At 40.6% G+C, this 12,018-nt stretch overlaps 1 protein-coding gene across 3 annotated transcripts in view; it reads left to right on the forward strand.

Moving 5' to 3' along the window:
* XRCC5 (X-ray repair cross complementing 5) overlaps positions 1-10,961 on the forward strand; it is a 52,657-nt gene extending 41,696 nt beyond the window's left edge. For 2 of the 3 annotated variants that reach the window (XM_086751138.1, XM_086751139.1), the window contains exons 19-21: positions 918-985; positions 8,538-8,609; positions 9,416-10,961. In XM_086751138.1, coding sequence (XP_086607264.1) covers positions 918-985; positions 8,538-8,609; positions 9,416-9,430 — 155 coding nt within the window. In that variant the 3' untranslated portion in view covers positions 9,431-10,961. Of the gene's footprint in view, positions 1-917; positions 986-8,537; positions 8,663-9,415 lie in introns of those variants that run through there. The other variant, XM_086751137.1, reaches the window with a different exon arrangement.
* Positions 10,962-12,018: the final 1,057 nt, after the last annotated feature.

The raw sequence follows: 12,018 nt of genomic DNA on the forward strand, positions 1-12,018 counted from the left end.
AGTTGCTCTCACTAGGTAGCTAAAATTGCTTTTCACTTGCTCCTACCAAAAGCAAAAGTTCTGTTTGCCCTGCTTCTTGCCACGTGACCTGTTCTCTATTCTCTACCAAATGTGGCGTGCATTTGGCCTCGTCAGGAGTGACAGGAATCACCAAAAGAGGATGGATATAAATTAATGAGTTAGCAGCTCAGGAGCAAGGCAGATCTGTTTGACAAGGTCACTTGTCTCATGAAACCCTGCCATGTAGTTCTGTGGGCACATTAAGGTAACGTTACACTTGTGCTACTCCCGAAACCTTTAGGAATTTACTGTTCTTTGCTCTCACACCCGCAGATTCTTTATTCAGACACAAGCATTCATGTAGCCAAATCATAAGCTAAACTAGAAAAACTATTAGGATAAAAAGTAATTGAGAAATTTTGGGGGGGGTTGGGGGAGTGCTCGCTGCACAGGATAGTGGTGCTGGCACAACCAAGGAGCAAAGCAGGGGCAAGACCAGCACTTTGGTAATCAGATTGTAGGTAATCACAGAATAAGTGTTTGTATGTTAGGAGTTAATTTTTCTAAGGCTATTAAGTACCTAAGAGCATACTGTGAATGTCTAAAAGTGTAATTTCTGATAGATTTTCTGTGATTTCAGTGTCTCATTAGTTTGATGTCATAATATTAGCAGTTTCCTAAATGGATACTTCCACAAGCTTATGAATATGCTCATTAATTTATTTTTATATCATAGTTGACTCATTTATGCAAGTCACATTTTCCTTTGAGCAGTATTTTTTTATTTTTGCTGGTGATGATGACACATACAGAAGTTGGAATTTGGAAGACTTTTTTCATTTCTAACATTAAATGTGGTTTTGGGAAGCCTTCTAATGATATTTTTATATTTCTTTTTTTTTTTTTTTTTTTTTTAGACAGGATTTCTTTGATCACTAAAAATGAAGCAGAGGGAAGTTTGGTGACTAGCGAAGAGGCTGAAAAGGTATCAGTTTTTTAATGAGCATCTATTTGTATAGAGCCCATGCTGTGGAAGAAGATTATTTCTTACGTGGATGAATCTTTAGGTGAATGAAATAGGATCCATATGAAGGAAGAAGAGTGTCCTTTTGCCACACAATTGAAATTGCCGCAATTCAGAGCAAAAATAATTCCCTAGCATGTACCACAGCATTTGCTTTAATTGGTCTTTAGAAAGTAGCATGTGTTGACATCCTTACCTGAAAATATCCTCTACAAAGAACAGGAATTTCAGGAGCTCTAGTGGAACAGCAACAGACTATTTGTATATGCAAGATCACTATTTGAACTTCATAGAAGGATCTATGATCTCATTGTTAGCACACGAGTTCAAAAATCAGGATACTTCTTTGTCTAAAGGCAATGTGAACTCTAGCAATATAAAGTTGTTATGGCTAGTGCCATATATATGCAGTGATATCAATATTTTACACTTTATGTATCTCTTGTGGATTGATGGACGTCATAGACAATACTGGTATTATTATTGGTGATCATATTAGATCCTTTTGGAAACAAAAGTTCTGGAGTATTTGCAGATATTCTTTCTACATAAATACAACACCAGTAACTGCAGTGATGAATGAAGGACATCACAGTTACAAAGGAGTAAATTCTGTCAGGCAGAATGATGCCTTCTGTTTGAAAGAAGGCAGAATTCAGAGATGCTGTCAAAAATTGTACTTGTGTGGAGAGGATAAGACAGGCATTCTTATTTTGGGCTGCTAGCTGTGATTTTAAATAATTTAGAAGACAGAAGGTCCCTGTATTACAGACCCCCAAAGGTAAACCTGTGGCTGAAATTGTGAAGTACTTTGCAAAGAAGCAGCTTTTCTTAAAGATGCCACATTGATTTTAGCAACTTCCAGGCCTTACATTAGCAATAACCGGAAGGGAGTAGAAGTATGTTCTTCCTGAGTGAATTAATGAGCAGGTAAAAGGTTGTATTTTAGAAACTGCTTTTTTCATCTGTAACAATTTACCTCAAGGTGAAGAAGACACAGAAGTGTCATGAAAATGAAAAGCTAACAAACTAAGAGTCTAGCAAGCTAAGCACATGTGCAGAGTACAAATGACAGAATATTTTTTTTTTCTAGACATGAAGGACCTACTGTTTCTTATTACACATAATTGTATAGAGCACCCAAGTGGTGCTTTTAAAGAGTATCAGTTTTTGTTACATATACCAAACGCTATCAATTTCCTTGTAAACTTTCTAAGACAATATGTTTCTTGAGAACTTCACTTTCTAGTCTGAAACTGCCATTGATACTCAAAATGTGTTAATGCTGTGTGAAATAGCCACTGTTCCTTAGGGAAATGTCTACCAGCCATGAAGACCTTACAGCATACTATTATCTTAACTGTGAGCTTGTGATGGCTAAAAAATACTGTGCCTGCAGAGGAAGGTAACACAAATTACAGAGTATCAAGGACTAGATTTACAGCTGCCAGACTAAGCTGGAGCAAAGGACTTGTAGACTGACTTCAAAATTACTTTTCTGTTTAAGTCATCCTACAGTCAGCCAGGTGTTGTAATACGGGAAATTCTTTTGTAATTGATTGAAGGTCCTACAACAGCCATAACTTCCCTTTGAAACAAGAGAGATTGCATGAAATCAGCTCTGCAACTGAGTTCTCTAACATGGCAGTTACCTTGACTTTAACAATAAATGGATTGCATCTCTTTGCTAACTAGGCAGTTGGCAGTCCCAGGTATCCATCTTATAAATGCATGGCTGAGAGGCTGGTGCAAACGCAAAAATTTTGGATTCTTTGATCACGGGGCGGTCTACTCGGCACCTGGCCTGAGGTCGGCTGATGGGAATTGCCTCTCTCCAAAAGGGAAATGGATACTTGCCCAGGAGCTGGCGGGACTTATAGAGAGAGCTTTAAACTAGATGGGAAAGGGGAAGGGGATAAAGCCAGGCCTGCTAGAGATCGGCCTGGGGAAGTGGTATTGGGATTAGGAGAGAGGCGAGGGGCTCAGCTGAGGTGCGTCTACAGTAATGCATGCAGCATGGGGAGCAAGCAAGAAGAGTTGGAAGCCATAGTGCGGCAGGCAAACTAAGACCTAGTTGCCATAACAGAAACGTGGTGGGATTGCTCCCATGACTGGAGCGCTGCAATGGATGGCTACAAACTCTTCAGGAGGGACAGGCAAGGAAGGAGGGGTGGTGATGTGGCTCTCTACGTTAGGGAATCCTTTTCTGCTACTGAGATTGTGACTGGGGATGATAACATTGAATCCCTATGGGTAAAGATCAGAGGAAGGGCTGACAAGGCAGACATCCTGGTGGGCGTCTGTTATAGACCGCCAAACCAGGATGAAGAGACAGATGAGGTATTCTACAAGCAGCTGGCACAAGCTGCACGGTCGTCAGCCCTTGTCCTCATGGGGGACTTCAACTTCCCTGACATATGCTGGGAGTACAGCACAGCACAGAAGAAGCAGTCTAGGAGGTTTCTGGAGTGCATAGAGGATGCCTTCCTAATGCAGTTGGTCAGAGAGCCCACGAGAGGAACTGCCCCGCTAGACCTGCTGATCGCAAACATGGAAGGTCTGGTGGGAGATGTGGAGGTTGGGGGCTGCCTTGGACAGAGTGACCATGAAATGATCAATTTCTCAATTCATGGTGGAGCTTGGAGGGGGAATAGTAAAACTGCTACCTTGGACTTCCGGAGGGCGGACTTTGAATTGTTCAAGAGACTAGGAGGGGGAGTCCCCTGGCATTCAGTCTTAGCGAACAAAGGGGTCCAAGAGAGCTGGTTGCTCTTCAAGAAGGGAGTCTTAAGGGTGCAGGAGCAGGCGGTCCCCCTGAGCCGCAAAATGAGCCGGCGGGGAAGAAGACCGGCGTGGATGAATAGGGAGCTATTCTTGAGGCTCCGGGAGAAAAAGAGAATCTACCGCCTGTGGAAGGAGGGACGGGCAACTGAGAATGAATACAAGGAAGTCGTTAGGATGCGTAGAGGTGAAATCAGAAAGGCAAAAGCCCAGCCTGAATTTAACCTGGCCACTGGGGTGAAAAGGAATAAGAAACGCTTTTATAAATAAATTAACAGTAAGAGGAGGACAAAGGAGAATATCCACTCTTTGCTGGATGAGGCTGGGAATGTGACCACTGAGGATAAGGAAAAGGCGGAGGTTCTGAATGCCTTCTTTACGTCTGTCTTTAAAGGTCAGACCAGTTATCCTCAGGGTACCCCTCTCTCTGACCTGGTAGTCTCGGCTGGGGAGCACGCTAACCCCCCTGTGATTCTGGAAGAAACGGTCAGAGACTTACTACTCCAACTGGACTGCCACAAGTCCATGGGGCCGGATGAGATCCACCCAAGAGTGCTGAGGGAACTGGCGGAGTGCTTTCCATCGTCTATCAGCACTCCTTGTTGACTGGTGAGGTCCCGGAAGACTGGAGGATTGCCAACGTGACTCCCATTTACAAGAAAGGTTGTAAGGAGGATCCGGGGAACTACAGGCCTGTTAGCCTGACCTCGGTTACAGGGAAGGTTAGGGAACAGATAGTCTTGAGGGAGATCATGCGGCATGTGCGGGATGGCCGGGGGATCAGGCCTAGCCAGCATGGGTTCATGAAGGGCAGGTCCTGTTTGACCAACCTAATCTCCTTTTATGACCAAGTGACCCATCTGCTGGATGAGGGAAAGGCTCTTGATGTGGTCTACCTAGACTTCAGCAAAGCCTTTGACACTGTCTCCCACGGTATTCTCCTGCAGAAGCTGTCAGCCCATGGCTTGGCTGGGTACACTCTTGGCTGGGTAAGGAGCTGGCTGGAGGGCCGGGCTCAGAGAGTGGTGGTGAATGGAGTTAAATCCAGCTGGCTACCGGTCACAAGTGGTGTTCCCCAGGGGTCGGTGCTGGGGCCTGTCCTCTTCAATATCTTTATTGATGATCTGGATGAGGGCATTGAGTGCACCCTCAGTAAGTTTGCAGATGACACCAAATTGGCTGGGAGTGTGGATCTGCCTGGGGGTAGCGAGGCTCTACAGAGGGATCTGGACAGGCTGGAGAGCTGGGCTGAAGCCAGTGGGATGAGGTTCAACAAGACCAAATGCCGAGTCCTGCACTTCGGCCACAACAACCCCAGGCAGCGCTATAGGCTTGGGGCGGAGTGGCTGGAGGACTGTGTGGAGGAAACGGACCTGGGGGTACTGATTGACGCTCGGCTGAGCATGAGCCGACAGTGTGCCTGGGTGGCCAAGAAGGCCAACGGCATCCTGGCTTGCATCAAAAACAGTGTTACTAGCAGGAACAGGGAGGTAATTGTCCCCCTGTACTCGGCACTGGTGAGGCCGCACCTCGAGTACTGTGTTCAGTTTTGGGCCCCTCACTGCAAGAAAGACATTGAGGCCCTGGAACGTGTTCAGAGGAGGGCTACGAAGCTGGTGAGGGGTCTGGAGCACAGGCCTTATGAGGAGCGGCTGAGGGAGCTGGGATTGTTCAGTCTGGAGAAGAGGAGGCTCAGGGGAGACCTTATAGCTCTCTATAACTTCCTGAAGGGAGGTTGTAGTGAGCTAGGGGTCGGCCTTTTCCCTCGTGTAGACAGTGATAGAACTAGAGGCAATGGTTTCAAGCTGCGCCAGGGGAGATTCAGGCTGGACATTAGGAAATATTACTTCTCGGAAAGGGTAGTCAGGCACTGGAATGCACTGCCCAGGAAGGTGGTGGAGTCACCGACCATGGGGGTGTTCAAGAAACGTTTGGATGTTGTGTTGAGGGATATGATTTAGCTGAGAAGTATTGGTGATGGTTGGACTGGATGATCTTTTAGGTCTTTTCCAATCTTGATAATAATTCTGTAATTCTGTAATTCATTAGATAACCACCTCCCCACACACTCTCCAGATCCAGAACCCTGATTTGCCGTTGTCTGTTGCAAGTTTATATGACTTAAGAAACTGGAAGACTGCATCTAGCTGGTAGCAGTTTCAGGACCTTTTTGGATATAAGATTTTAGGTGTATAGGGTTGCTGTTTGAAGGAGAAAGGAAGTTTTACAAGGCCTCTTATTAGAGAGGTAACATGTAAAAATTTGATTTTTCTTTTTGGTTGAGCTAGCTTATCCATGCATATTTTCCTATTACTGAGAACTTTTTTTTTTAGGTAGGGGTTTTTGGTTTTTTTTTTTTCTGCACTAGTGGAGGTACTGTTTTGAGAGCATGAGGATGATAGTTAAAACAGCAGAAATGTCAAATGCATTTTCTGGTTGCTTTGGGGAAGATAATGGCTTTCAGCACAACTATTATATATAATTTGCTTTTGCATAAATGCAAAACAAATTTTGGGAAAAAAAACAACTTTGGATGTTCAGCATTTGATGGAAACTTCAGATTTCAATTTAGTGCAAATCTTAAATTCCTTTAGCTTTTAGCTTTCTTTGCCTAATTTAGTGTGGGAAAGTTGATTTTGAAAACTTCGAAAAATGCGCTACTTTCAGAAATACCATTTGACTCTTAATTAACTATGTAAAATTAAATTTAATCTGGCACAAAAAGCTTTTCAGAGCTGACAATGTCATTAACTTTCAGTTTCATAGTATGCGCTTTACATTTCTACTGGATTGAGAACTTTTCCAGCAAAAAAAGATACACGACATACAGCATCCTGAAATTCTAATTCCTTCTGACCCTGTCACCTTCTCCTTTTTTTTTTTTTTTCCCCAGATACAAAATCTGTATGATAAGTTGTTAAAATATGACTATCGTCTGTGGACTAAGCTTTCTACATTCCTCTTGGATATTGCTGTTTAGTATGTAGGAAAGGCCTGACCTTTGGGTAGTGAGACAACGAGGCAGACGTTGTCGACATTCTCTATCTTTGGTGTTCTGCAAAAGCAGGGTATTTGCATTCCATCCTAGTGGATATAATATCTGGTAGTTTCTCACAATTGGGATGCAGCAGGTAACTTCTCCAGTGTTTCACCCCTTGTATAAAGCTGTCACTATTGCTTTGGAGAAGGACCAGAACATTTTATTTATGTAAAATAATATTTAAACATTTTACAGTGCAAGTATATTGTCTCAGAGATTGATAGTGCTCTGATAGGGATCTCATGGCCTTTTGCACAACCTCTGTGGCTGTTACAGTTGAAGTCCTCAGTTAAACAGTAGCTTGCTTTCAGAAGCTAACTGTTTACACAAAAGAGCTACATAAACTCTAAGCAGATATTTATAGCCTGTTTAATGTGGCTGTTTTCTAACTAGCTGTTCTCTTTCATCATCTAGAGTTATAGCAAAGTTGTTTCTGAATTAAGGATGATTGAACTCAGTCCTGGAATGTGGTTTTTCTTTCTCCTCAGCTTTTGCAGACATCTCTTTATGTAGCGCAGGATTGTTCCTGGCTCTGAATACTTGTTCCAGTGCATGTTAATTAAAAAAAAGAAAAAAAAATATTATTTTATAGCAAGGATATTGTCAAGAGACCATAAAACTTGTAGACAACTGGATACTTTTTAAGTAAGAGTCAAGTTGTTTGTTTTTTTTTTTCCTGCCATTCTAGGTAATTTTTTTCTCCCCACTATGTTAGGCTAAGAGAAAAATAATTCAGAGCTAGTTGTACTCCAGATAGTGTCTGTATGTTTAATTTCAGTTGTTATATTATCTGAGCAAGTTACCTTTAATTTCTGTTTATGGATGCCATGCTTTAAGTGAAGGGCATATGGTGAGTTGTATCAGCAGATATGGCAATAGAATTTTATGTAATAGATTTTCTATTTTTAAAGACTGGCATTCTGACCATCTTGCATGCTTGAGGGCTTTTTTTTAAAATTCATCTTTGTTCATTTGTTAAATGTTAATTGAATTAAATGGGAAATGTCTAAATTCCACGCAGAACTAGAATGTCATACTTACGAAATTTGCTAAACAAGCCATTGGTCAGCTTACGTATGTATTCATATTAGTGTGGGGGAGCGGTTTGCTGTCTTTTAGCATTTGGTAGCTACACACAATATTACTTTTACAATTATCTTTTTTTAAGATCATAAATATGGCCATACTGTAATGAACAAAATTTCTGTCTAGCCCAGAATCCCACGTTTGACAGTGGACAGTAACAGATGGGTAGGGAAAGGTGTAGAGTCCCAGGCTCCTGCCGCTGATGTCTCAAGTACTTCCTGAGTTTCAGGTTTTTTCTGTGGGCTTAGTAAACTTCACAGGATTTCTCTTCTGTGAACTTTCCCCATCTCCCCATGAGACTAGGGACTCATATTTGCAGCATAATTGTGACAGGGTGTTCTACAGCTTAACTGCATCTTGTCTGAAGGACCATATCCCTTTGCCTGCTTTTGAACACACTTCACCATAAAATTCTTTAAAAGCAAGTCTTATGAAATTTCCTATAGTTTAAGATTATTTTGAAGGTCGGAAACCAAAACTGACTTCCTTCATAATTTTTAATTATAGGTGGATTTGTTTTGATATAAAAAGGAGACATGTTCCTGTTAATTTAACATTAAGGGTCTGAGTTCTGTCTGTTTCATATAAATACATTTGTATTTTCAGTTCTTGGCTCCGAAAGAAAAGAAAAATGAAACTCTGCCTCCCACAGATGAAGGTGGTGATGTTGATGATTTGGTGAGTACTGTAAAGACATGATGTGGCTTTAGAATTAAACTGTAACTGGAAGGTGCAGTGAGAGAGACAGTGCTTCTTAAAGCAGTAGATTAGAGTGCATGGCTTAGAAAACACCTAAGGAACTGAGTCAGTAGAGAGCCACATAAAATGACGTATTTGCTATTGTAAAACATAACCAGGTGTGTAATTTCATCATGGCAAATACTATGTTATGTAGTAACATGGCTGTTTACATAGGTTAAACGTGTCCTCTGGTGTATGTCAAAAGAGCCAGTGAGGCTGCTTCTTTGATAGCAGATTGTTATAATCTACTATAACAGCATTTAACAAAGCTTGTAAATCTAGAGCAGCTTATTATGTGGATTGGAAACGGAAAATAATTTTTGAAAAGATGTTTTAATCTTCTCGATTAACCTTTTCTATATAGGCTTGCTGAAATTCAAGATTTTCAAGGGGTTTTTTAATAAATATTTTTACCATTTTTTACCGGCTGAGTCATTACAAATCTGTCTCCAAGGCTTAAGTTGATGGTGTAGACAGTTTTAAAGAAGCTTCAATAGCAGGCAGATTTCTACTTTTGGACTGTACTTTAAAAAATCTATGAATTGCACATATGATTATGTGAAGATGAGATTTTTAGGTTTGTTTTTGTACTTTATAGCAGCTTAGTGTTAAGTTCTGTGCAGTCCATTTATGTTATACAATAAGGATTTCTGAATTTGCTTTCTTTTCTAACTGCTAAACACATGTAAAAAATAACTTGAATTCAGTGCCGCTTCTTCCAAATCTGTTTCCTTTATTTGCAGCTGGACATGATGTAACGGGGCGATACATGGTGACAATACAAGTAAAGTCTTGGAAGAGATCTCCCTATGAGACGGGGCACAAAACAGGATGCTAATGAGAAGACAGTATATTCATCTTTATTTTCTCAAGTGAGAGCAGAAGTCCCAGAGACATTTCTAGTTGATATGAATGTCATCTGACTTTTCAAAACTAGAACAGAAGATTGAAATAATCTGAAGTATTTATGAAGTAATGATACCTTTAAGGTATCTCTTTTTTTTTTTTTTTTTTTTTTTTTTTTTTTGGCACGCTGAATCTCACTTATCCTTGGTATTGCTTTCAGCTAAACACTACTTAATTTAATAAGAATCTGCGCTGGCACCTGAAATTCTTGTTACATTGCCTGGGAAGGAAGACAGAAATGTCACAGTGAGGTTACCAGGTAATGCTGAATCTTTAGTGGAGGTAACTACATAGCATTATTGTTACAGAAGGGAAAAAGTCTCTATTTTCATGCTTTTCTCCTATTAAAAAAACAAAGAAAAAAACCTCACAAAGGCTTATGGGAAAAAATTCTAGGCCCAGGAGTCACAAAGCAATAGTCTGAAATACACAACAGAATCTAAAGCATGCAGCAATGCCAAACGTGCTGATTTTCCCACACTGTACTCAAATCAGTAATTATGGTCGCCTCTGTACTAGAGGTTCTCTCTCCTGTCAGCTCAGCAGCAGCTCAACATTCTCCATCCCTTTCAGTTATACATTTTCCTGTTTCATATGCTGGGATTTCTGGGGTTTTTTTAGACTTCTAATTAGTATGCTTACTGTAGATTCTCCTGGTGCTAAGAGGAAGAATGAATCAGTTGATATCCCCATTTCGTACACTGCAGATGACTGCTAACATAGCAAAAGAATCCATGGAAGCTGTACACTGACACCTGTGACAGATAACTGATAATAGTTAACACTGGTAACCAAAATGAAGTATTGTCAACACAGAGCAACCCAAAGTAGTCAAATACTGGTCAGAAAGAGATACTTAAATTTGGTTGCAGATCTGGAGAGACAATAATGACACCCTCACAGATGCTTGTTACAACCAGAGTAATTCCTTTAAAAGCTGTTCTTTCATTTTTGCAAATGTATGAACATACTGTGCAATATAGTATTAAGATCATAAAAAAAAGAAAAAATAATGAGCTGCAGTTAAAAAAATGTTTTGGTATATCCAAACTGAACAACAGCTCCTGTGTGGGAAACAGCAGTTGCTTTTTGCCCCTGCCTCCCTGCACAGTGACCTGCTCTCTCCTCTCTTACATCCTATCTTCACTGAGTTCATGCAGACTTTGAAAGGGTTTTTCAAATGCAGATGACAGGGAGTAAGTAATCTTTCCAGACCTTTAGTGCATTTGTGTCACCAGAAGATATTTTTCTGAACTGTAAATAAGGAATATTTGGTCAGTCCATTGTTTTGAATGTCTTCTAAGGCAAATTTATAAAGTATAACACTGGTTGAGTTTTTCTAAAAATTTTACTAATTTGATTAATAAAATATTTTAAAATTTGCTTTTGTCTTCTTCAGAGCCATGTTTGCTAAAATCAAATTATTAACTACCTATGCAGTACCTAAGAGAGACTGTCAAAAGCCCCTTTTCTGGGCATACACTGAATATCAAAATCCCTCTGCAGAAGCCGAGTGTAATTACTTGTTCTATTCTTTACAAACTCTAAACTTCACAATGCCCCGGTAATATAATTTTTACCATTTTGCAGAGATTGAGAAGTCTTGCTCAAGACCAGGCAGGGTATAGAATTACTTTGCAAATCAAAATAAGAATTAGGGCTTTTTGTTTCCTTTTGAACCAGTTGACCACATTTTTAGAAAGTATTGCTTCTGTGAAGCAGTAAACATTTAGTTCATGGAGTATTATTTCATAGGTGATCTTGTTACCTGTGCATCCCATTTGTTTGGTATGGTAACTGAGTTGTGAGTACTGAAGAGGGGAATGGGAATTTATGTCTCATAACTAAAGTAAGTGAAAGCAAATTCTTAGAAGGCAAGCAAAGTGTCTTTCACTCTCCTCAGCCTTCTGGGTATCAGTCATTAGAAGCTTGTGATGTACTCTTCTTACTGTACAAGAAAGATACTTGGAAAGCATTTGAACACAGCTTGAAGTTCGACCATATTTTTCTACACAGCAAGTTTTGATAAGTTCAAATATGAGTTCCCTCCTCTCCCCCTCCCCCCACAACTGTTTTGGAATAGGACTTGCATTTATGAAAATAAAAGAACTAACTAAGAAGTAGAAAACCTGTCTCTTCCTCTAGTTTTTACAGATCAGACGTAATTTTAGTGCATCTGTGAGCTGAGTGCCTTAAAATAGCCCCTTCGCTCATCTGACTTGCAGCACATACGTACTGTACTTCGGTGGTTTAAGTTGGACAGAAATTAATCTGCTGCCTCTTCCCAATAGGTTTGTGAGTAAAAGCCAGTGTGAGTAAGACACAGTGAAATGGATCCTGTTCCTTCTGGTGCCTCACCAGTACAATTCTCAGCTACTGACCATCAAAAGCACCTCTTTTACCAGCAGCTTAAAACACTTGCAGTACCTTTGCTGTTACC

This window comes from Chlamydotis macqueenii, chromosome 6 (assembly GCF_036417535.1).
Source record: "Chlamydotis macqueenii isolate bChlMac1 chromosome 6, bChlMac1.mat, whole genome shotgun sequence".
Lineage (NCBI taxonomy): Eukaryota > Metazoa > Chordata > Aves > Otidiformes > Otididae > Chlamydotis > Chlamydotis macqueenii.